The sequence below is a fragment of the Hyla sarda genome, chromosome 5 (genome assembly GCF_029499605.1).
Source record: "Hyla sarda isolate aHylSar1 chromosome 5, aHylSar1.hap1, whole genome shotgun sequence".
Lineage (NCBI taxonomy): Eukaryota > Metazoa > Chordata > Amphibia > Anura > Hylidae > Hyla > Hyla sarda.
In genome coordinates, this window is record NC_079193.1 from 115872719 (window position 1) to 115899384 (window position 26666).

A 26666-nucleotide genomic window follows, 5' to 3' on the forward strand; every position below is an offset into this window, starting at 1 on the left:
AAATGAATGAGGGCATGCAGTAAGGCGGAGTCAGGAGTATGCCCTGCTGTGCTATGAGCACAGTGCTGGCTCCTGCCTGTCTGATTGACAGGTAGGGAACAGTGCTGAGCTTGTCTGTGTCCCAGATGCAGTCAGAGATTTAGGACTACAGCATGAGTCTGAAATCTATAAAAAGGGATTGCGACCAGGACTGGTAGGAGACCTCTAGTGGTCATTTTTGGAAAATTAAATAGAAAGAAGCATATTTTTTTAATAACCTGCAATTGGAAAGTAATTGTGCATACATGAATCTGTAATATATCAAAAGTTTTTTTTTTTTTTTTGAGGAAAGGTACCCTTTAAAGGAAATCTGTCATTAGAATCACCCGCACTAAACCTGTTACACAGGCTTGTAGTGCGGGTGATCCTGATTAAAACGCTTCTTACCTGGTTAAAAATGGTTCAGCTGTTCTTCAGATATCTATATCTTTAGTTTTCTGTTATTCCCTGGCTTGGGACTCAGTGGGAGGTGTTATCATCTCGGACTCGGCTACACGTCATTCTAGCTGGGCGGAGTGGCCGCCCGGCTCATGAATATTCATGAACTTATCCTTGTAGTCTAACTCCTTTTTCTAGGTCTGGTAGGGAGGGCCGCGCATGCGCCGCGTTCCGTACACCCGGAAGCAGCGTTCTCCCCCCCAGCTTTTCACTCATGCAGCCTGTCTTCTTACTTGTATTGGGCCGCAGCTCGAGTGAAGCCGGGGGGAGAACGCCGCTTCCGGGTGTACGGAACGCGGCGCATGCGTGGCCCTCCCTACCAGACCTAGAAAAAGGAGTTAGACTACGAGGATAAGTTCATGAATATTCATGAGCCGGGCGGCCGCTCCGCCCAGCTAGAATGACGTATAGCCGAGTCTGAGATGATAAGACCTCCCACTGAGTCCCAAGCCAGGGAATAACAGAAAACTAAAGATATAGGGGGAGATTTATCAAAACCTGTGCAGAGGAAGAGTGGTGCAGTTGCCCATAGCAACCAATCAGATTGCTTCTTTCATTTTCCACAGGCCTCTAAAGAGGCCTGTGTAAAATGAAAGAAGCAATCTGATTGGTTGCTATGGGCAACTGGACCACTCTTCCTCTGCACAGGTTTTGATAAATCTCCCCAATAGATATCTGAAGAACCGCTGAACCATTTTTAACCAGGTAAGGCTGGGTTCACACCACGTTTTTCAAATATGGTAACCGTATACGGTTTTCCGCAAAAAAACGTATATGACCGTATCCAAAACAGTATGCATAGAGAATGCATTGTAAACCGTATTCCAAATGTTGTGTACGGTTGCATCCGTTTTGCCTCGGATACGGTTTTGCAGATTTTTCAACCGTAGGCAAAAACGCTGTCGACCACGTTTTTGCCTCCGGTTGGAAAACCGTATGCGAACCGTATGCGGTTCTTTTAACATTGCTGTCTATGAGAACCGTACACAGAATTTCAGAATACGGTTGTATACGGTTTTTCTAATCCGTTTTTGGAGTTGACACATGCGCAGATTGGAATTTCAATAGAACAATAGTAACTTTATTAAATTGCTGGAAAACTGATTCCAACAAAATAGCAAAACCGCGCGCAAAAACTGATGCAAACGGATAGAACCGTACGGGGAAAAACCGTATAGGTTTTAATTTGGAGTCATACGGTTGTATAAGGTTGCATACGGTTATTGCCATATGTTTTTTAGCGGAAAACCGTATACGGTAACCGTATTTGAAAAACGTGGTGTGAACCCAGCCTAAGAAGCGTTTTAATCAGGATCATCCACACTACAAGCCCGTGTAACAGGTTTAGTGCAGGTGATTCTGATGACAGATTTCCTTTAAAATTATCCTCTTCTGACCTCTATAACTGTGTATTTTTTGGTATACAAGGATGTATAAGGGCTATTTTTTTGCACTGTGATCTGTAATTGTTGTGGCACCATTTTTGTTTTGATGGGAATTTTTGATAGCTTTTTAAATATATTTTTTTATGATATATATAAAGAACGGTGAACTGCATAAACGTAAAAAAGAAAGTCCAAAATTGCTGTGTTTTGGTCACATCACATTAAAAAAATGTTTTTTAAATAACATGCAATCAAATAGTCACCCTTGGTAGGCCCTACAGCCCTGATATTGATTATATGGCATATCATGGGAAAGTGCATTGCTGAGGTGATATAGCTAAACTTCTAATATGTTATATATTTTAACTCCTTATCTACAGGTTAGGAGATAATAAGCAGGTTGATGGGTTCCGACTGCTGAGAACCCCGCTGATTGAGAATGGAGTATGTATGCCTGGGTTAGGTTCTAACCCCAGTCCAGCCCTGTTTGCTATAACACACTCTTATTGGCGCTTTCTAGGTTTGTCCTCTCACAGCACCACGGTGACCACAGTCAGTTACCACAGCTCAATCTCCTCCAGGTTCCACTCATGGTGGAGTTTTTTGCCTTTGTCCCTCCCATCTCACATTAACAGCCAATGTGTAGGTGCCTAGTCTATATGCAGACACCACCCCTCAGCGGTTTTCCGGCTTTTTCTGTAGAAGTGGCGAAGTACTATTGGTGCGTGTGAGAACGACCAATGGCTGGAGCGCACGCTGCTTTCGCGTGGAAGTGAATGAAGTATGCAGGTAGTTTGCACTGGTGAACGTCCTCTGTGAGGTGTTATTATTGTTGGAGCCCGCAATCAAGAGCTCCATTCCTCAGCCGTTGCTTTGGGTTACCTCACGGCGCACAGGAAGAGTGTCTACAGGGCGGGAATATAGTGACATCTGAGAGCGCCATAGCTGGGAGTTCTGCGCTCTCCCTGGAAACTGACATGGAAACTAAAACATTTTGGAGCAGGCTGTTCTTTGCGCTGACACTTTTGCTTCTAGTTTCTTGTGAGGACGATAACCAAGGTAAAGATTTTACTATACAATACCATGTACTGGCTGCTGTAACGTAAGCAGTGACTGTTCTGACTTTATATTGACCAAAGGCATAACTAACTACAACTTTATACCATCAGCTTCTTGGGTCTGAGTTGTAAAGATTTTCTAAGGCTGTACAGTGATCCCTCAACTTACAATGGCCTCATTCTGGACCATTGTAAGTTGAAACCAGACTCAACATACAATGTACAGACAGTCCAGATCTGTGAAACGTGTCAATGGCTGGAAGAACTGCCCAATCAGAATGGGCATTTCACTGGTAAAACCCCTGTATTACTGAAGCGTATGCACTGACTGATGTCTGGTAGCGCCCCCTACAGTACAGGGAGGTATTACATGTTCTGTACTCTTGTGCCAGGGTTACCTGCTCCTTTGGACACCAGGTGAGGTGGCTCCATGTACACTTTTTAGGACATTGCATGTACTGTACAGGACCCCGAAGAAGCTCCTGTCCTCTACATAGACCAGTGTTTCCCATGCAGGGTGCCCCCAGCTGTTGCAAAACTACCACTCCCAGTATGCTGTGAGTTGTAGTTTTGCAACAGCTGGGGGCACCCTGCTCGGGAAACACTGGTCTATGTAGCGGACAGGAGCTGTAGTTTTGCAACAGCTGGAGGCTCCCTGCTTGGGAAACACTGATATAGACTGTGATTTACAGCTCCCAGCAGATCTTTCTTACTTTTTTATGTAAGGACTTTCTTTATCTATACAGTGGTCCCTCAAGTTACAATATTAATTGGTTCCAGGATGACCATTGTATGTTGAAACCATTGTATGTTGAGACCATAACTCTATGGAAACCTGGTAATTGGTTCTGAAGCCACCAAAATGTCGTCCAAAAATAGGAAAAAGTGAGAATGAAACAAAAATAAATGGATAACTAATACAGATAAAGCAAAATCGTACATATAAAAGTAAGAAAGAGCTGCTGGGAGCTGTAAATCACTGTCAGTGTTTCCCAACCAGGGTGCCTCCAGCTGTTGCAAAACTACAACTCCCAGCATGCCCGGACAGCCAAAGGCTGTCCGGGCATGCTGAGAGTTGTAGTTTTGCAACAGCTGGAGGTACTTTGGTTGGGAAATGCTGGTCTATGTAGAGGACAGGAGCTTCTTCAGGGTTCTGTACAGAATACACAATGTCCTAAAAAAAAGTAACATGGAGCCGCCCTCACCTGGTGTCCAAAGGAGCAGCTAACCCTGGCACAGGTAAAGAGTATAGAACATGTAATACCTCCCTGTACTGTAGGAGGCGCTACCAGACAGCCAGTCAGTGCATGCTCTTCAGTAATACAGGGGTTTTACCAGTGAATGCCCATTCTGATTGGTCAGATCTTCCAGCCATTGACACATTTCACAGATCTGGACTGTCTGTAGCATTGTATGTTGAGTCTGGTTTCAAGTTACAATGGTCCAGAAAATACCATTGTATGTTGAAACTATTGTAAGTTGAGGGATCACTGTATTAGTTTTCTACTTATTTTTCTTTCTCACTTTTTCCTATTTTTGGATGACATTTTGGTGCCTTTAGTACCAATTATCAGGTTTCCATAGTTATGGTCTCAACATACAATGGTCGTCCTGGAACCAATTAACCCCTTCCCGCAGAATGTCATATATAAACGCCGGGTTGTGCAGTGCGTTCGCGCATCCCGACGTTTATAAATGACATTCAGTTAACCCGGCGATGCGCAGCATCGCATGGGTCAACTTACAGAAGTCCCGCTGTTTCCAGCTGGGGACAACTTCTGCTTCACCCCCAGGACCATCCATTGATGGTCCTGGTCAGCGATCACTGTGATTGGTCCCTGTGGACCAATCACAGTGACCTGGGGTGAAAGTTCAGATCCCCCGCCCCTGGAAGTCGGGCAGAACGGGGGATGATGGCTGCGGGGGCTCGCGGGGACCTGCGGCATAGGTGGGGGAACACGCAGGGACCGGCGGCCTTACCCGAACCAGCGGCGGGACCGGCCACGTGGACGAGCAGCGACTGGACCGACAGGTAAGTATGTGCCCTATACTTTACATTTTCACAAGAGGTAAAAAGGAAAAAAGCCCCCCAAAATTTGTAACGCAATTTCTCCCGACTACGGAGATACCCCATATGTGGGCGCAAAGTGCTCTGGGGGCGCACAACAAGGCCCAGAAGGGAGAGCGCACCATGTACATTTGAGGTGATTTGCACAGGGGTGGCTGATTGTTACAGCGGTTTTGACAAACGCAAAAAAAAAAAAAAAAAAAAAAACACGTGACCCCATTTCGGAAACGACACCCCTCACGGAATGTAATGAGGGGTGCAGTGAGAATTTACCCCCCACAGGTGTCTGACGGATCTTTGTAACAGTGGTCCGTGAAAATGAAAACTTGTACAGCCCACTGTTCCAAAGATCTGTCAGACACCAGTGGGGGGCAAATGCTCACTGTACCCCTTGTTACGTTCCTCAAGGGGTCTAGTTTCCAAAATGGTATGGCATGGGGGTATTTTTTTGCTTTTCTGGCACCATAGGGGCTTCCTAAATGCGACATGCCCCCCGAGCAAAATTTGCTCTCAAAAAGCCAAATATGACTCCTCTTCTGAGCATTGTAGTGCGCCCATAGTGCACTTCAGGTCAACTTATGGGGTACCTCCATACTCAGAAGAGAAGGGGTTACAAATATTGGGGGGTATTTCCTGCTATTAACCCTTGGAAAAATTTGAAATTTGGGGGGGAACGCACATTTTAGTGAAAATTTTTTTATTTTTTTTTACATATGCAAAAGTTGTGAAACACCTGTGGGGTATTAAGGATCACTTTATTCCTTGTTACGTTCCTCAAGGGGTCTAGTTTCTAAAATGGTATGGCATGTGAGGGTTTTTTGCTGTTCTGGCACCATAGGGGCTTCTTAAATGCAACATGCCCCCCAAAAACCATTTCCGAAAAACGTACTCTCCAAAATCCCCTTGTCGCTCTTTCCCTTCTGAGCCCTCTACTGCGCCTGCCGAACACTTTACATAGACATATGAGGTATGTGCTTACTCGAGAGAAATCGGGCTACAAATATAAGTATACATTTTCTCCTTTTTACCCCTTGTAAAAATTCAAAAATTGGGTCTACAAGAACATGCGAGTGTAAAAAATGAAGATTGTGAATTTTCTCCTTCACTTTGCTTCTATTCCTGTGAAACACCTAAAGGGTTAAAATGATGACTGAATGTCATTTTGAATACTTTGGGGGGTGTAGTTTTTATAATGGGGTCATTTATGGGGTATTTCTAATATGAAGACCCTTCAAATCCACTTCAAACCTGAACTGGTCCCTGGAAAATACAGAGTTTGAAAATTTTGTGAAAAATCGGAAAATTGCTGCTGAACTTTGAAGCCCTCTGGTGTCTTCCAAAAGTAAAAACTTGTCACTTTTATGATGCAAACATAAAGTAGACATATTGTATATGTGAATAAATTTTTTTAAAATTTGTAATATACATTTCCCTTACAAGCAGAGAGCTTCAAAGTTAGAAAAATGCAAAATTTTCAAATTTTTCATCCAATTTTAGGATTTTTCACAAGGAAAGGATGCAAGTTACCACAAAAATGTACTACCATGTTAAAGTAGAATATGTCACGAAAAAACAATCTCGGAATCAGAATGATAACTAAAAGCATTCCAGAGTTATTAATGTTTAAAGTGACAGTGGTCAGAATTGCAAAAAAACGCTCTGGTCCTTAAGGCCAAAATGGGCTTGGTCCTGAAGGGGTTAATATTGTAACTTGAGGGACCACTGTGTTCACATGATGATTTGTGACTCCAATGCAGAAGTGTGCACCTCCATGTATCCTAAGAGGCGGAGGTACAGTTTTCGGGTATCTCTGTCTCGCCCATAGTGCCCTGCAGGAGCTTGTGGGGTTCCAGTAGTCGGCCCCCTCTCTATCAGATACTTGCCCCCTAATCTTTACATAGGGGATACGTGTTCCTGCATGATTGTTCTGCTTTAAAATCGTCTGCCCATGTATTTGTGCTTTTGTTCTGTCACGATTGTCCATCTGAGCAAAAAGTTTGAAGCCCACGGAAAATGACTGCTAGATAGAAATAACTGGGCACAGTTCAACTTCAGACAGATACTGGTGTGAGGAATCAAACAATTCCTAGTGCTGAGACTCGATATGCACAGTCCATGTGGTAACTACAGAGAGATAAGATCGGTGCACTCACCCTCCGGATTAAAAGAACGTAGCTTTATTTCATATTCCCAAACGATTAACATGCAACATTCTGAGGAGCAGAGCGGACATACATCCTGATGATCCATCTGCCTGGAGATGCTCCTACCTGTATGTCCGCTCTGCTGCTCAGAAGGTTGGATTGTAATCTCGCGGAAAATAACCCTAACAAACCTAGAGCGAGATTAATCTCATTGCTTCTTTCATATTTGCAGCATTTTTTTTTTAAATGAAAGAAGAAATCCGATTTCCTCTCTCCAGGTTTAGATAAAGCTTCCCCCCCCCCCCCAGTTCATGAACTATTTTCTTTCGTACTATCTTCCGTCACAAAATAACGTCCGTTATCAATAATGGACTATAACGGATTCAAACGGCTATTAGAAAATCCCATAGACCATAATGGGATTTTCTAATGGATGTATAGGATTTTGTTACTGCTGTTTTCAGCTGGTTTTCAGTCGGAACTTCATACGGATGTTTAACCCCTTAAGGACTCGGCGTTTTTTCCGTTTTTGCATTTTCATTTTTTTCATCACCCTCTAAAAATTATAACTCTTTCAATTCTGCACCTAAAAATCCATATGATTGCTTATTATTTGCACCACCAATTCTACTTTGCAGTGACATTAGTCATTTTACCAAAAAATCCACGGGGAAACGGAAAAAAAAATTCATTGTGTGACAAAATTGAAGAAAAAATGTCAATTGGTAACTTTTGGTGGCTTTCGTTTCTACACAGTGCATTTTTTGGTCAAAATGACACCTTCTCTTTATTCTGTAGATCCATACAATTAAAATGATACCCTACTTATATAGGTTTGATTTTGTCGTACTTCTGAAAAAAATCATAACTACATGCAGGAAAATTTATACGTTTAAAATTGTCATATTCTGACCACTGTAACTTTTTTTATTTTTCCGTGTTTGGGCTGGTATGAGGGCTCATTTTTTGCGCTGTGTTCTGAAGTTTTTATCGGTACCATTTTTGTGTTGATTGGACATTTTGAGCGCTTCTTATTAATTTATTTTTTTTTTTTATTATATAAAAAGTGACCAAAAATTTTTTTTATGAGAAAAGGGGGGTGATTCCAACTTTAACCTTTTTTTTTTTTTTTTTTTTTTTTGTTTTTTTTTTTTTTTTTTTTTTTTTTTGCGGGGTTATAGCTCCCATAGGGACCTATAGCACTACACACACTGATCTCCTATGCTGATCCCTGCAAAGCCATAGCTTTGCATGGATCAGTCAGATAGGGGGCTTGATTGGTCAAGCCTGTAGCTCAGGTTTGGAGCAATCAATCGACGATCGGACACCACAGAGTCGGGTAAGGAGACCTCCACCTACGTCCCAGCTGATCGGAACATCGCGATTTTATCGCGATGTCCTGATCAGCCCGACTGAGCTGTCGGGAAGCGTTTACTTTCATTCTCAGACGCGCCGGTCAACTTTGATCACCGCCTCTGAAGGGTTAACAGCACGTGGCACAACGATCGATGCCGCACGCTGTCAGCCCAGGGTCCCTGCTATCGTTAGCAGCCGGGACCGACCCGGTGTGATGCAGGGTCACGGCGTGACCCCGTTTTTCACACAGAGACCGGGCTCAGGGTGTACAGGTACGCCTTAAGAGGTTAAAAAACAGAGAATTTTGTAGTGTGAAAGAAGCCTAAGGCTTGGTTTACACAGGGGTGTGGAAATTTTATTTAAAAAAAACTACTTGTCCACGGGACTAAAATGGAGCAAAATCTACTTGTCCCTAATGACGATCCACTTGTCCGGGCCAATTTTCGCTTTTACGCTCTAATTTTTTCCTCCTCGCCCTATAATAGCCATAACTACCTACTATAATGATACCTTTTAATTTTTCAATAACATATTCTCTGAACCAAAAAATAGGTGAAGATAATTTTGCAGATTATCCCCTCGTGACATCAGCTCACGACATCAGCTCTGCCCCTGGTGACATCACATCTGCCACGCCCCCTCCGATAGACTTGTATTGAGGGGACGGGCTGTGATGTAACTATGCTCCGGCCCCTGTATTGCCCGTCATTACGTGCAGAGCGAACTCTCTCTGTGCAGTAATGATAGCGGGGTGCAGCATCGGCGATCCCAGGGATTCCCCAGCAGCGGGACCCTGGCGGTCTGACATCTTATCCCCTATCCTTTTGGATAGGGGATAAAATGTCTAGGGGCGGAGTACCCCTTTAAGGACTCAGACAATTTTATTTTTCGTTTTTCATTTTTTCCTCCTCACCTTCAGAAAATCATAACTTTTATATTTTCATCCACAGACTAGTATCAGGGCTTGTTTTATGCGTGACCAGTTGTCCGTTTTAATGCCATCACTCACTTTACCATAAAATGTATTGCGCAACCAAAAAAATACTATTTGTGTGGGGAAATTAAAAAGAAAAGTGCAATTTTGGAAGGTTTCGTTTTCACGCCATACAATTTACGGTAAAAATGACGTGTTATTTATTCTTTGGGTCAATACGATTAAAATGATACCCATGATAACATACTTTTCTATTACTGTTGCGCTTAAAAAAAATCTGACTTTTTAACCAAATTAGTATGTTTAAAATCCCCCTATTTTGAAGACCTATAACTTTTTCATTTTTCTGCATAAGCAGCGGTATGCAGGCTCATTTTTTTGCGCCGTCATCTGTACTTTTTATTGATACCATACTTGCTTATATAAAACTTTTAATACTTTTTATAAATTTTTTGGGGGGAACAAAATGTTATAAAAAAAAAAGCTGTACTTTTTCCTTTTTTTTTTTTTCGTTCACGCCGTTCACCGTACGGTATCATTAATATTTTATCTTAATAGTTCGGATATTTACGCACACGGCGATACCAAATATGTATATAAAATATTTTTTTGACACTTTTTGGGGGTGAAATAGGGAAAATGGGACAATTTGCGTTTTTATTGGGGGAGGGGATTGGTCAAAATTTTTTCTTTTTCTTTTTTTTTTTTTTTTCACTTTAATAGTCCCCATAGGGGACTATTTATAGCATTCATTGGATTGCTAATGCTGTTCAGTGCTATGCATAGGACATAGCACCGATCAGTATTATCGGTGATCTTCTACTCGATCGCAGACCAGAGCAGAAGACCCATGGAAGGCAGCGGATGCAGGTGAGAGGACCTCAGTCTGCCGTTCTGGATGATCGGAACACCGCGGCAGTGCTGTGGGCGATCCGATGATCCATTTTAGTGTCCGCAATGCTGCAGATGCCGTGATCTGTATTGATCACGGCATCTGAGGGGTTAATGGCGGACATCTGCCATTACCGCATGATCCGGGCATCGCTCCGATGCCTGCGGTTATGTATAGGACGTGAATGTACGTCCTGGTGCGTTAAGTACCACCTCACCAGGACATACATTTATGTCCGGCGTCGTTAAGGGGTTAAATACCAGCAATGTGTGATGTCAAATTTTTTTTTCCAGGAGGAGTTAGTTTTTAGTGGTACAATTTTGGGGTACATGGGACAATTTGATCCGCAGTCAAGCGGCAGAATCATCGATCAATGGTTTCCTATGAGAAACCATTGAACGATGTAAAAGATCAGTGTGTGCAGTGTTATAGCCCCCTATGGGAGCTATAACATTGCAAAAAAAAAAAAGTTAAGATAATTTAACACTTTCCCTAAAAAAAAAAAAAAAAAAAAAAAACTGCAAATAAAAATAAACATGTGGTATCGCCGCGTGCGTAACTGTCCGAATTATAAAAATATATAATTAAATAAACCGCACGGTCAATGGCGTACGTGCCCAAAAAATATTCCAAAGTCCAAAATAGTGTATTTTTGGTCACTTTTTTTATATAATGAAAAAATGAATAAAAAGCGATCAAATGGTCAGATCAATACAAAAATGGTACCGCTGAAAGCTTCAGATCACGGTGTAAAAAATGAGCCCTCATACCGCCCCATACGTGGAAAAGTTAAAAAGTTATAGGGATCAGAAGATGACAATTTTAAACGTACCGTATATACTCGAGTATAAGCCGAGTTTTTCAGCACGATTTTTCGTGCTGAAAACACCCCCCTCGGCTTATACTCGAGTGAACTCCCCCACCCGCAGTGGTCTTCAACCTGCGGACCTCCAGAGGTTTCAAAACAACTCCCAGCAAGCCCGGGCAGCCATCGGCTGTCCGGGCTTGCTGGGAGTTGTAGTTTTGAAACCTCCGGAGGTCCGCAGGTTGAAGACCACTGCGGCCTTCGACATCATCCAGCCCCCTCTCACCCCCCCTTTAGTGTTGAGTACTCACCTCCGCTCGGCGCTGGTCCGGTCCTGCAGGGCTGTCCGGAGAGGAGGTGGTCCGGTGGGATAGTGGTTCCGGGCTGCTATCTTCACCGGGGAGGCCTCTTCTAAGCGCTTTGGGCCCGGCCCCAGAATAGTCACGTTGCCTTGACAACGACGCAGAGGTGCGTTCATTGCCAACGTACTTCTGCGTCATTGTCAAGGCAACGCCTCTATTCCGGGCCGGAAGCGCGGAGAAGAGGCGCCCCCGGTGAAGATAGCAGCCCGGAACCACTATCCCACTGGACCACCTCCTCTCCGGACAGCCCTGCAGGACCGGACCAGCGCCGAGCGGAGGTGAGTACTCAGAACTAAAGGGGGTGAGAGGGGGCTGGATGATGTCGAAGGCCGCAGTGATCTTCAACTTGCGGACCTCCGGAGGTTTCAAAACTACAACTCCCAGCAAGCCCGGACAGCCGATGGCTGCCCGGGCTTGCTGGGAGTTGTAGTTTTCAAACCTCTGGAGGTCCGCAGGTTGAAGACCACTGAGGGCGAATGATGAGAAGAGGATGATGAAGGGGGGGGGGATGTGTGGGATGATGACAAGGGGATGATGAAGGGGGTATGTGTGGGATGATGACAAGGGGATGATGAAGGGGGGATGTGTGGGATGATGATGAAGGGGGGATGTGTGGGATGATGAAAAGGGGATGATGATGAGGATGTTAATGACGGGTCTGGATGATGACAGGGGGGGATGATGTATTTCCCACCCTAGGCTTATACTCGAGTCAATAACGTTTCCTGGGATTTTGGGTTGAAATTAGGGGTCTCTGCTTATACTCGGGTCGGCTTATACTCGAGTATATACGGTATACATTTTCCTGCATGTAGTTATGATTTTTTCCAGAAGTACGACAAAATCAAACCAATATAAGTAGTGTATCATTTTATTCGTATGGACCTACAGAATAAAGAGAAGGTGTAATTTTTATCGAAAAATGTACTGCATAGAAACGGAAGCCCCCAAAAGTTACAAAACAGAGTTTTTTTTTTTTCAATTTTGTCTCGCAATGATTAATTTTTTTTCCCTGTTTCACCGTAGATTTTTGCTTAAAATGACTGACGTCCTTACAAAGTAGAATTGGTGGCGCAAAAAATAAGCAATCATATGGATTTTTAGGTGCAAAATTGAAAGAGTTATGATTTTTTAAAGGTAAGGAGGAAAAAACGAAAATGCAAAAAACAGAAAAACCCTGTGTCCTTAAGGGGTTAAAGGGAACCAATCATCAGATTTTACCTTACAGAATGCTTGGCAAAGCATTATATAGTGTATAATCTTTATCCTCACCATCTTTGGGGGACGCTCCTGCCCCATGGATGGTGAGGCTATGAACTTATAAGATACTCCCCGCCGGCCCCGTAAGTAGTCCCCCTGGGCAGGGAGCTCCTCTGACCTAGTCCAGTGTCTTCGGTCGGCAGCGACGCCTCCTCCGCTTGATTGACGAGTCATCGCTCTTGGCCAAGTCATCGCCCTGCTCACTGAACAGACGGAGGAGCGTGATGACACGGCTCTTCAATCAAGCGGAGGCGGTGTCGCTGCCGACCGGAGACACAGGACTAGGTCAGAGGAGCTCCCTGCCCAAGGGGACTACTTGCGGGGCCGGCGGGGAGCGTCTTATAAGTTCATATCCTCACCATCCTTGGGGGCAGGAGCGTCCGCCGGGGATGGTGAGGATAAAGATTTACCCTATATAACGCTTTGCCAACCTTTTATATAGGGTAAAATCTGGTTCCTTTTTAAGGACACCTATTTTATATTTTAATCCACAGATCAATATGAGGGCTTGTTTTTTGTGCGACCAGTTGTCCTTTTTGTAATGACATTCACAAATTTTGCCATAAAATGTATGGTGCAACCAAAAATATATATTATTTGTGTGAGGAAATTGAAAATAAAACCGCAATTTAGCAAATTTTTGGAAGGTTTTGTTTTCAGGCTATATGATTTATGGTAAAATTACATGTTTTCTTTATTCTGTAGGTCAATACCATTAAAATGATACCCATGATTATACTTTTATATTACTGTACCGCTTAGAATAAAATCTCAAACTTTTTAACCGAATTAGTACATTTAAAATCCCTCTATTTGGACGACCTATAACGCTGCTTTTTATAAAAAAAAATTTGTAATGTGATGTTTTTTTTTCTTTCATGTTCACGCCGGTCACCGTATAGGATCGTTAATGTTATATTTTGATAGTTCAGACATTTTTGCACGCGGCAATACCAATTTATGTTTGTCTGTATGTATGTATATAGATTAGTTAGGAGTAGCCTTATTAGTCCAGTGATGCAAAATCATCGGTAGTTGCAGTATCTTGTAATACCTTTTTTATTGGACTAACAAGATTATGTAAAAGGTTGAACCTCCACAGATAGTCTATCAACAACCATAGAGAAAAGGACTATTGCACCCCAGTTGGACACCATTTCACCCAAACAGGTCACTCCCTACAGGACCTCAAAATCAAGATCCTGATAGGAAACTTCAAGAACACCCAGGAAAGAGACACATTTGAAGCCAAAATGATAGTTCTTTATGACTCCAAGAACAGAGGACTTAATGTGGATTTAAGCTTCTTATCCCATTATCAAAATTTCCTATAACCTTTGCTAAACTGTCTTCCCTCTCCCTGCTCTAACACCATTACACCCCTGCTCCCCCTCCCCTGTCTAAGTCTTCAGTCTATGGCTCTGTAGTAAAATTGTCCGTCCAGCGTAACCACCATTCTCACCTCTGCTCTCCAGCCCCCCCCCCCTCCTCATCCTCATCTGTAGTCTATCGTCCTATTGCTATACAATTTATGGCCCAACTTAATGTCCGTTCTCCACATATGTTGTTTTAACCCCTGCATATTTTGTGAGATAGAACCTGTGTTTTCTCCTTGTGAGCTCAGAAATGCTTAGGACTTGATAAAGGGAGGAATCCCGAAAGCTTGTCTCTACATAATCTTCTTAGTCCAATAAAAAAGGTATTACAAGATACTGCAACTACCGATGATTTTGCTACAGTGTTTCTCCGAAAATAAGACCGGGTCTTATATTAATGTCACAAAAAACACACTAGGGCTTATTTTCAGGGTAGGGCTTATTTATTTATGGGGGGGGGGGCTGCAGGAGTGTGGAAGATGGAGGGCTGTAGCAGTGTGGAGGATGGGGGGCTGTAGCAGTGTGGAGGATGCCACACACCCCCATCCTCCACACTCCTGCAACCCTCCATCCTCCACACTCCTGCAGCTCCCCTTCCCCCGTCGTCCTCCACACTCCTACAGTGCCCCCCACCCCTCTGCCATAATAAACCAGCACTTTCCCACCTTCATAGCGTCCGCAACTGAAGCTGCAGCTCTCGGCGGCGGGATCTCCTTCTGCTGCTTATCGGTAGCAGCCGTGGAAGGGACAAGTCCGTGACTTCGGGCGTGCATACGCGCAGACGTTTTAAAGCGACAGTGTCCCTGCCCCGGCTCATTTAACTTGCCAAGGGACCAGCCAAAGGTGGGGGCGGGGGGTCCGCATCACATTACTGGCGGCCGCGGTCCGCCAGTTGAGTACCCCTGGCCCAGTTGAGCCCACCCCGATAATCCAGCTAGGGCTTATTTTCGGGGTAGGGTGTATTTTCATATATAATTTTTTTTAATGCTTTTTGGGGGTAAAATAGGAAAAAGGGGGTGATTTTCATTTTTCTTGGGGGAGGGGATTTGACTTGTTTTTATTTTTATTTTATATGTCACCATAGGGGACGATTTATTGCATATGCATAGCACTGATCAGTGTTATTGGCGATCTTCTGCTCTGATCTGCTAGATCTCAGACCAGAGCAGAAGACCCCGGGAGACGGACGGAGGCAGGTATGGGAACCTCTGTCTGCCATTTTTAGATGACTGTTGCTTGCGTCATGTACAGGACGTAAATGGACATCCTGGTGCGTTAAGTACCAGGATGTACATTTATGTCCTGTGTCGTTGGGACAATGGACATAAATGTACGTCCTGATGCATTGGTACTTAATGCACCAGGACATACATTTACATCTTATCCTCTTGGGGACCAAGGGCGTACCTGTACGCCCTTAGCCCCCTCCCTTTCTATAGGGGGTCGGGCCCGGCCGGGACCCGTGGCTAATAGCGCGCGGCACTGATCGCGTTGCCGTGTGCTATTAACCCTTTAGCCGCGGCGTTCAAAGCTGATCGCCGCGGCTAAAGCTAAACTAAAATGCTCCCGGCAGCTCAGTTGTGCTGATCGGGACCATCACGATAAAATCGCGAAGTCCTGATCAGCTAGGACGCAACAGGAGGGTGCCTTACCTGCCTCCGGCGTGTCCGATCGCGAATGACTGCTCCGTGCCGGAGATCCAGGCACCAATAACACTGATCAATGCAAAGCTATGGCTTTGCAGTGATCTGTGTAAAAGATCAGTGTGTGCAGTGTTATAGCCCCCTATGCGAACTATAACACTGAAAAAAAAAAGTGTGGAAAAAAAGTGAATAAAGATCATTTAACCCCTTCCCTAATAAAAGTTAGAATCACACCCCTTTTCCCATTTAAAAAAAAAGTGTAAATAAAAATAAACATGTGGTATTGCCGCATGCAAAAATGTCCGATTTATAAAAAATATATCATTAAACCCCACGGTCAATGACGTACGCGACGTCAAAGTCCAAAATTGCGTATTTTTGGTCACTTTTTATATCATGAAAAAATGAATAAAAAGCGATCAAAAAGTCCGATCAATACAAAAATGGCACAGCGAAAAACTTCAGATCACGGCACGAAAAATGAGCCCTCATACCGACCCATACGTGGAAAAATAAAGTTATAGGGATCAGAAAAAGACAATTTTAAACATTTTAATTTTCGTGCATGTAGTTATGATTTTTTCCAGAAGTACGACAAAATCAAACCTATATGAGTAGGGTATCCTTTTAATCATATGGACCTACAGAATAAAGATAAGGTGTCCTTTTTACCCAAAAATTTACTACATAGAACTAGAAGCCCCCAAAAGTTACAAAATTTTCTTCAATTTTGTTGCACAATTATATATTTTTTTTTTCTGCTTCGCTGTAGATTTTGGGGTAAAATAACTGATGTCATTACAAAGTAGAATTGGTGGTGCAAAAAAAAGCCATCATATGGATTTTTAGGTGCAAAATTGAAAGGGTTATGATTTTTAAAAGGTGAGGAGGAAAAAACGAAAGCAAAAATGAGAAAACCCGTGGTCCCCAAGGGGTTATACATGAAGCGAGCACAGGATTCATGCTTGGAACGTCCTGGCTGGTATCAGCAACCAGGAACCCTCCAGTAATGGTGGGCATCAGCGATCTTGCTGTTGTCTGCCATTAACCCCTCAGATGCCGTGAATACTACTGATCACGGCATCTGCGACATTAGTGGTGTTGCAGGTGGTCCGGCAAAATCGCAGAGGTTCGAACCAGTCAGAACTGCCAGAGGTCCCCTTAACTGCCTCCCGGCGGTTCTGGCGATCTGCTTATCTGGTTTGCCTTCTAGCAGGATATTACTGATCAGTGCTATGCATATGCAGTACAGTAATAGCAATCTAAGGATTGCTATGTATAGTCCCCCATGGGGACATATAAGCAAATAAAGAAAAAAATCTTTAATAAAATGTAAATAAGCCCCTCTCCCAATAAAAAATTTAATACCCCTCCCTGTCCGATTGTACAAAAAAGTGTAGAAAAAATTAATCAAACATTTGGTATTGCCGTGTGCTTGAATGTCCAAACTATTAAAATATGTTAATGATCCCATACGGTGAAAAAAAGTCTGAAATTGCTGCTTTTTGGTCACCTCATCCAAGAAAAATTTAATAAAAAGTGATCAAAAAGTCACATACACAAATGTGGTACTGATAAAAACTAGAGAGAGAGAGAGAGAGAGAGAGAGAGAGAATCTGATCTGATCTGTGTGTGTGTTCCAGCATCACGTCCAAACGGCTAAAGATATTAACATGAAACTTGGCACATATGTTACTTATATGTCAACAACAAACATAGGATAGGTGATTTAACCCTTACTCACCCCTATTTGCCAGGGGCGGCGTTTGTTTAAAGTCCCATACAAGTCAATGGGAAATATGTTACTGCATAACTTCCAAACGGCTTGAGATATTTCGATAATACTTGGTCACATGTTACTTATATGTCCACTTAAAATATAGGATAGTTAATTTAACCCTTAACTACCCCCATTTGTCAGGGTCGGGGTTTTTGTTTAAAGTCCCATGCAAATCAATGGGAAATGTATGTTCTGGAGGCATTTCAATACCTGGTACACATATTACGGGTCTGGACAGGAGGTCGGCATATGACAACAATATATGAGGACTGGATATGAAGTCAAAAGCTTCCTCCTTGTTTTATTTTCCTCCCCAACAAGGATTAGGAAGGAAAAACCGGGCAACGCCGGGTACTCAGTTAGTATTATTATAATAATTATTATTTTTTTTAATTAACTGGTGCCAGAAAGTTAAACAGATTTGTAAATTACTTCTATAAAAAAAAGTTTACCCTTCCAGTACTTTTAAGCAGCTGTATGCTACAGAGGAAATTATTTTCTTTTTGAATTTCCACAGTGCTCTCTGCTGACACCTGATGCCTGTATCAGGAACTGTCCAGAGTAGGAGAAAATCCCCATAGCAAACCTGTGCTGCTCTGGACAGTTCCTGATACGGGCATCAGGTGTCAGCAGAGAGCACTGTGGACAAGACAAAAAAAGAAATTCAAAAAGAAAAGCATTTCCTCTATAGCATACAGCTGCTTAAAAGTACTGGAAGGGTAAAGATTTTTTTTAACTTGATTTACAAATCTGTTTAACTTTCTGGCACCAGTTCATTTAAAAAAAATTAAAAAAAAAAAGTTTCCACCGGAGTACCCCTGTAACGCAAATGGACGTTCATAAACGTCCAATACATTTTCTATCACCATGTCCCTTAGAAACGTCATTGCAGCTGTTCTGAACAGCTGACCGATGTAACTGTGGCTGGGGACCAATCAGAATGGTCCCCAGCTGCTAATCGTTGTCATTGGCCAGTCAGTAAGTGACTGACCAATGACATGCGACTTGCGGAGATTCCAGGCTGATCGGGTCTCTGGCGACCTGATAGACCTGAGACAGCCCCGATCATCCTGAGGGATAGGAGCGAGGTGGCAGGGGTGCCACCTCCTCCTATCACTTGCCATTGGTCGGTTGGGACTTAAGTTGAAAAGTTGAAATCCCTGCTCTGCCCGACATCCAGGGAAGATGGCGGCAAGTGCAGGAGGCGGCGGCGGGTCCGGCGGAGGGATCGGCGGCAGTAAGGAGGTGGCGGCGGAGGCAGCAGGGAAGATCAGTGGTAAGTGATCTTCACTGCTGTCTTCCAGGAGTTGCCAAACTACAACTCCCAGCATGCCCAGAAAGCCATGTCTGGGCATGCTGGGTGTTGTAGTTTTGCAACATCTTGAGGGCCATAGTTTGGAGACCACTGTGCAGTGGTGTCCAAACTGTAGCCATTCAGATGTTGCAGAACTACAACTCCCAGCATGCCTGTACAGTCTGGGCATGCTTGGAGTTGGTTTTGCAACATCTTGAGGGCTACAGTTTGGAGACTACTACACAGTAGTCACCAAACTGTTCTCCTCCAGTTGTTGCATAACTACAACTCCCAACATGTCCTTCAGCTGTCTGGGCATGCTGGGATTTGTTGTTGTTTTGCAACAAATGGATTCACCCTGGTTGGGAAACACTGAGTTAAGTAACAAACTCTGTGTTTTGCAACCAGTGTGCCTCCAGCTGTTGCAGAACTACAACCCCCAGCATGCCCTTCTGCTTTCACTGCATGCTGAGAGTTGTAGTTTTTGCAACAGCCGAAGGCACCATGGTGGCAAAACAGTTTGTTACCTAACTCAGTGTTTTGCAACCAGTGTACCTCCAGCTGTTGCATAACTACAACCCCCAGCATGCACGGACAGCCAAAGGGCATGATGGTAGTGGTAGTTTTGCAACAGTTGGAGGTACAGGGTACATGCACACAGGCGGGGGTTTACAGTGAGTTTCTCGCTGCAAGTTTGAGATGCAGCAAATTTTCTGGAGGCACCCTGTTTGGGAAACACTGCCGTAGGGTATTTTTGGTATCTGAGGCAAGTCTAATTCTTGCATCCGGGTCCGTCCCTATGCAAATCCCTTATTTAGGCCTCAAATGCACATGGCTTACTCTCCCTTTGGAGCCCTGTCGTATTTCAAGGCAACAGTTTAGGGTCACAGATGGGGGGCTTTTTCTCCTTTTACCCCTTATGAAAAGGTAAAGATGGGGTCTACTCCAGCACGTTGTTAAAAAAAAAAAAAAAAAAAAAAATTCAATGTTTTCCACTAACATGCTGTGTTGCCCCATACTTTTCATTTTCACAAGAGGTGAAAGGAAAAAAAAAAAGTCCCAAAAATTTGAAACACAATTTCTTCTGGGTACAGAAATACCCCATATGTGGACATAAAATGCTCTGCGGGCGAACTACAGGGCTCAGAAGAGGAGCACCATTGGGCTTATGGAGAGAGAATGTGTCTGGAATTGAAGGCAATGTGCGTTTACAAAGCCGCCATGGTGCCAGAACAGTGGAGCCCCCCCCCCCACAAGTGACCCAATTTTGGAAACTACACTCCTCAAGGAATGTAATATGGGGTACAGTGAGCATTTACGTCCCACAGGTGTTTGACGTTTTTTGAACAGTCATCCGTAAAAATGAAAAATTTAATTTTTCATTTGCACAGCCCACTGTTCCAAAGATCTGTCAAAGGACAGTGGGGTGTAAATGCTCACTGCACCCATTATTACATTCCATGAGGGGTGTAGTTTCCGAAATAGGGTCACATGTGGGGGGGGGGGGGGGGTCCAGGTTCTGGCACCCTGGGGGGCTTTGTAAACGCACATGGCCCCTGACTTCCATTCCAAACACATTCTCTCTCCAAAAGCCCGATGGCCCCCTTCTCTTCTGAGCATTGTAGTTTGCCAGCAGAGCACTTGACGTCCACATATGGGGTATTTCCATACTCAGAAGAACCAGGGTTTCAAATTTTGGGGGTCATTTTCTCCTATTACCTCTTGTAAAAATGGTAACTTTTTGGGGAAAAAAGCATTTTATTGAGAATTTTTTTTTCATTTACACATCTGACTTGTTAATGTTCACTGTACCCCTTTTTACATTCCTTGAGGGGTGTAGTTTCCCAAATAGTATGCCACCTGGGGGCTTTTTTGTTGTTCTGGCACCATAGGGGCTTCCTAAATGCGACATGCCCCCCAAAAACCATTTCAGCAAAATTTGCTTTCAAAAAGTCAAATGTGACTCCTCTTCTGAGCATTGAAGTGCGCCCGCAGTGCACTTGACGTTCACCCATGGGGTATTTCCATACTAAGAAGAGATAGGAGAAAATGGCCCCCAAATGTTGTAACCCTATTACCCCTTGTAAAAATTTTACATTTAGGGGAAAACCAGCATTTTAGTGGGAAAAAAAAATTCATTTACACATCCAACTTTAACGAAAAGTCGTCAAACGCCTGTGACACCATAGGAGCTTCCTAAATGCGACATGCCCCCCAAAACCATTTCATAAAAACTCACTCTAAAATCCCTTTGTCGCTCCTTCCCTTCTGAGCCCTCTACTGCGCCCGCCGAACACTTTACATCCACATATGAGGTTTTTGCTTACTCATTACACATTTTGGGGGGGATTTCTCTCCTTTTATCCTTTTTTGTAAAAATGCAAAAACTGGGTCTTCAAGAATATTCCAGGCACTGTGCACCCATGCCACCTCCCTCGTAGAGCTCAAGGGTGATGGACGCTGTCTCAGACCGCGTCAGTCACCCTTATCTTCCGGGTCACCGGGTCTCCAGAGACCCAATTGGCCAGGAGATCGGTGATCGCCGCCAATTATGGGGGGGGGGGGGGGGGGTTGGGGAGGGGACTCGGGATACCCCTGTGCAATATGCCGGGATGGCTGCTGTTAGATACGGCGCTGTGCGCGAACATGTGATTGACAGTGCCGTACATTTACAGCACATGTACTTGAGGGGTTAAGGCCAAAATGGGCTGCGTCCTTAAGGGGTTATAGTGGACCTATGACCAACCTCCAAAATAAGAGATTGCCAGAGGAAGTGATCATGGTGAACTCAATAAAAGACTTTAAAAGTGACCTGGACACGTTTTTGTAGAGTATTGACATTACAGGTTATAGATACGCCCCTAATTATTTTTTGGGCCATCTCGGAACACGTGATCTCCACTGTAGTAGGCGGTCCCTGACTACTGTCACTCAGCTTTTCCTCCCTGACTTGCATTACCTTTGTGCATGGATTCCAAGCTTCTTTCTGAGTTACACCAGACGTGATTTTCCTCTTGATTCACTTCATAACATGTTTTATGCGGATTTATTTTTGTACTTGCATTTATTAGTAATGTGCTAATACTTCGCTTGAATTTCATGCCTTTGTCTGTTTAACTTCAGAGTTCCTGAATGCCTGAATCCAAGGTCATTTTTCTCGCTACTATCCAGAAACTGATTATCAGACACAGATGTTTCTGCAACAAATCTGCCAAGTGTGACTCTACCCTAATCTATATGCCATCATCCTCTATTCAGGCACCAAACATCTGCTATATAGAATTTGTTGTCTATATATAAAAGGAAGCCAAATACTCTAAGTTAGAGAACCCCAACCAAGCCGTCAAGGCCCACCAACAGTCTAGGATTTACATTTTTTCCTGTTCTATTCCAACGAAGTAACAGAAATAACCCAAAATGTTGGTGGGCCTTGAGGACTCGGTTGGGGACAACTGCTCTAGTCTAGGTGACCTAAAGAAATCATGGTTACACATAAAATAAATATAAAAAAAAGTTATACTATAACTGCTGGTTAGTAAACTTATTTATTCTATTTCAGAAACGTCACTCAATGAAACAGAGATTAAAGAAGAAAATGGAGTCTTGGTGCTAAACGATGCAAACTTTAATACTTTTATTGCCGATAAAGACACTGTACTTGTAGAATTTTATGCACCATGGTAAGCAATTGCTGATTGTGTCTACTAGAAAATGCTATATAAGGTTCTAGCGACTGCTTTGCTATAAACAAGACTGATCTCAAGTGGAGGTAGGGGAAAACATTTTCTTTGGGTGAGGTTTTTGCTCATTTCCTTTTACTGGATACAAACCTTTCTTTGCCAAGCATAAAAATGTAAAATTCTGTTTTGGCCCTAATTTTCTGCCCACCTGTTGTTCCTGTCCTAAGGTGTATCAAAATTGTATTAGGATTGAAGAAAATAATCACTGGACCAAACATCTAGAGGGACCTTCAGGAGACTTTATTTGTAAGAACGTATCTGGTCATGCACATCACTTTTTAGCCACCAAGCCAAAGCTTGTCCTTTTACATAGCTACTTAGTGGGCCTGATTTACTAAGAGTGGAGTGTAGTTTTCTTTGTTTTTTTTTTTTTTTTTTTCCCCCAATAGATATTATTTCACGGTATTTACTAAGGTTTCCCTACGTTTTGCACTTTTCCCTACTTTTGCTTTTCCTTGCACATGCTCTGAGCTGTGGGGTTTTCCTTACCTGAAATCCCCTACATTCTCTGGAAACCTTAGTAAATATGTTGGGATTTTTCAAAAATGTCAGCGACAAGACTCCTTGTCGGTGACCATGACCTCTTTTCCCGACAGCCACACCACTTTTTCTGTTTTTCACAGTAAAATGGAAAGTTGGTTTAGTTTTTTTCTAATTCTGATGCAAATTTCAGCGCAGACAGAATTTCTGGCGCACGACCCGACAAAACAGGGCGGGTTTACAATAGTGAATTAGGGCCAGTGGCCCTGATTTGCTATTGTAAACCCGCCCTGTTTTGTCTGGTTGTGCACCAGAAATTCTGTCTGCACTAGAATTGAAAAAATACCTGACCAACTCTCCATTTTACTGAGAAAACCCTTACGAGAGATTTGTGGTGTTAGAACTGGGCAGATTATTTACACATCTTTTCCATTTTACATATCTCATTCTATTTACTTTCAGAGTAATATCCATATTATATCTGAACTAACCAACTTATGTGACTTGGTTTGATGTTGGTATACTGAAATGTAGTTACAATATAAATTTATTGATGTGATAGACATTTTTCACTTATATATTTTTTATTTAGGATATATATATATATATTTTGTATATTTTTTTTATATTCATAAATATCGTGGTGTGTATTTATATATTTTCATATTAATTACAAGCAATAAACCTGCATATTTTTATAATATCTGCATTATATTCTATTGCAAAAGTTACTTCCTAGCACTACTGAATTCAAATAACTCCTATCTGGGTAAATAGTTGGGCCCAGATAATGTGAATGGCATACTGTATATTTTTAGCCATTCATAAATGTTATAAAGTTTTATTATTTGACCATAATTAATAATTTTCTGAAATTTCTCTCTTCACATACACCAAAACGTCTGGGCTGGTGTAGTTTTAGAGACTTTTCAGTGGCTTTGCGCCTTTTTTGTGCCTTTTCACAAAAAGGCGCCGTTCAAAAAATCCTGTCATATCATGTGTATTGCCAAAATCAGTGGATTGCAACTCAAAATCAGCAGAAATATATAAACCAAAAGGTGCAAATAAACCCTGCTTGCACCTTTTTTGCACATTTTTGTAGACACAAGAAACAGTCTAAAGATGATCATAAATGTCAGCCTTTAGGCTCCAATTGAACTCCTCTGACCCCCTGGTCTGAAGAGCTCTTGCCATCTGTCATGTTTCCTATAAATACTGAACATATACACAACATCTAAAGGGTTAATGGCGGGCATCAGCCGGTACTTACACGCAATGAAGCGGGAACGTGCTGTGCACGAAGTACTAGACTGCAGCGCCGGTTTAGAATTATTTCAAAGTCAGTGAAAACAATAGCAATTAGGACATCATTTTGGTACGTCGCTTTTGAAATGGAGGAAATGCTCCCATATTTTATCACCCTGTTCGTCCCTGGTTGGGCAGTACCCATTCTTACTGCATTTCTGCAGTATCGGTGTCCGTTGTCATGTCAAAAAAGGGAAGCCAATGTATATTGTAGCAGTCTCATTCAGAAATGAATGGAGCTGCTACAGTATATGTCAGCATCACTTTTTTTTTTTTTTCTGACGTGATGCTGACTGCAGAAATGCAGTTTGAATGGGACGCAGTGTAGGGTCACACAGAGCGCATCCGCAGCATATTTCGCACCGCGATTGCCCCCTAGCAGTCGCAAGGGCAAGATTACTGCTGTGGCTGGGTAGCTCAGTGTGTCCGTTCATGACTGCCAGCGGGAAATCTGTTTCTATGAGTGGACACACAAAGCTACCCAGCCGCAGCAGGGAGCTCATTGTTGTACTGCTGGCGGGCATCTGCAGCATGTAATATGCTGCTAATGTGCGTCGTGTGATCAAACACATTTATGCATTTTTATTTTTCGTTATATTTAATGTATTTTTGTTTACACTTTTTTTTTTATTTTTACATTTGTTTACACTTGTAACTCGCGGTCGTTTCCAACCGCTGTAAGGGTTAAACTGCCGGGACCCAAAGTTTTCTTCAGTCCCGGCAGTGCAGCAGGGTCCCGTCGGGGATCACACACAGCACTCCGTGATCCTGCTGCGGGGTGCTGCATGGAAGACAGAGGGAACTCCCTCTGTGAAAACACTTACAGCCCGCGTTCACTTCTGACCGTGGCTGTAAGGGTTAAACTGCCGGAACCAAAGTTTACTGTGTTACAGCCGAGTCTGTCGCGATCTCTAGGGTGCACTGGGCTGCAACCATGAGAACCATGGACGTGTATACTCGTCCTGGTACGGGAACGTGCATCCTGCCTGGATGTGTCCATGGTCGTTAAGTGGTTAAGGCCAACAAGGTATGCCGGGGAAGGGGTTAAATTACCGTATTTATCGGCGTATAACACGCACTTTTTAGGCTAAAATTTTTAGCCTAAAGTCTGTGTGCGTGTTATACGCCGATACACCCCCAGGAAAGGCAGGGGGAGAGAGGCCGTCGCTGCCCGCTTCTCTCCCCCTGCCTTTCCTGGGGTCTAGAGCCCTGCTGCCGGCCCTTCTCTGCCCCTGGCTATCGGCGCCGCTGCCCGTTCTGTCCCCCTGACTATCAGTGCGCCGCGCCGTGCATAGCAACGACGCAGGGGACGCACGCCGGAGGCTTGCAGCAGCGCGGACCCGACTCAGGTAATTATGCCACCGGGGATGGGGGGAGGCAACGGGGCAGCAGCGCCGGCAATGGGTGCCGCTGTCCCTTCTCTCCCCCTGGCTGTCGGCGCCGCTTCTCTCCCCCTGGCTATCGGCGCAATGGGGCGCCGGCACCGATAGTCAGGGGGACAGAACGGGCAGCGGCGCCGATAACCAGAGGGAGAGAAGGGCCGACAGCAGCACTCTAGACCACAGGAAAGGCAGGGGGAGAGAAGCGGGCAACGACGGCCTCTCTCCCCCTGCCTTTCCTGGGGGTATATCGGGGTATACACGCGCACACACGCACCCTCATTTTACCATGGATATTTGGGTAAAAAACTTTTTTTACCCAAATATCCTTGGTAAAATGGGGGTGCGTGTTATAGGCCGGTGCGTGGTATACCCCGATAAATACGGTAAGTTATATAATCATGTCTCTCCTCAAATTGAAACACGTGATTCTTTTCATCTTTTTACTAAGATGCCACTTATTAGATTAGTTGCACAGCTTTTGTACCCTTTTCCAGCTCCAAAACATCCTTTCTGTAAACTGGTGTCAAAAACTGAACAGCATATTACATCCAGGTTAATGCTATATATAGCGGTAATATTATGTCCCTGTCCCACAACTATATATATATATATATATATATATATATATATATATATATATATGCCTGTTTTAGTAAATTACATTTTTTTTGCTATCCTTAGGAGCAGCAGCCTGACATTGCATACTGTTCTGTAGTATATGATCTACAAGTACACCCAGATTCTCCTCTACCAGTTATTCACATTTTACTCCCTCATGCAGGTCATTAGCACCCAGATGCATAACTTTACGTTTATCCATATTTAATCTAATCTTTCCATATGTTAGCATTATGAATGCTCTGTATAAAACCTGAGAAGGTAGTCTCATACTTTAGGGTCACTCTGCTATAATTATGCTTTTATT

General features: G+C 43.4%; 1 protein-coding gene across 1 annotated transcript in view; it reads left to right on the top strand.

Moving 5' to 3' along the window:
- Window positions 1-2411: 2411 nt before the first annotated feature.
- PDIA4 (protein disulfide isomerase family A member 4) overlaps window positions 2412-26666 on the top strand; it is a 92545-nt gene continuing 68290 nt past the window's right edge. The window contains exons 1-2 of the mRNA XM_056520136.1: window positions 2412-2921; window positions 22394-22514. Coding sequence (XP_056376111.1) covers window positions 2840-2921; window positions 22394-22514 — 203 coding nt within the window. The 5' untranslated portion in view covers window positions 2412-2839. The remainder of the gene's footprint in view (window positions 2922-22393; window positions 22515-26666) is intronic.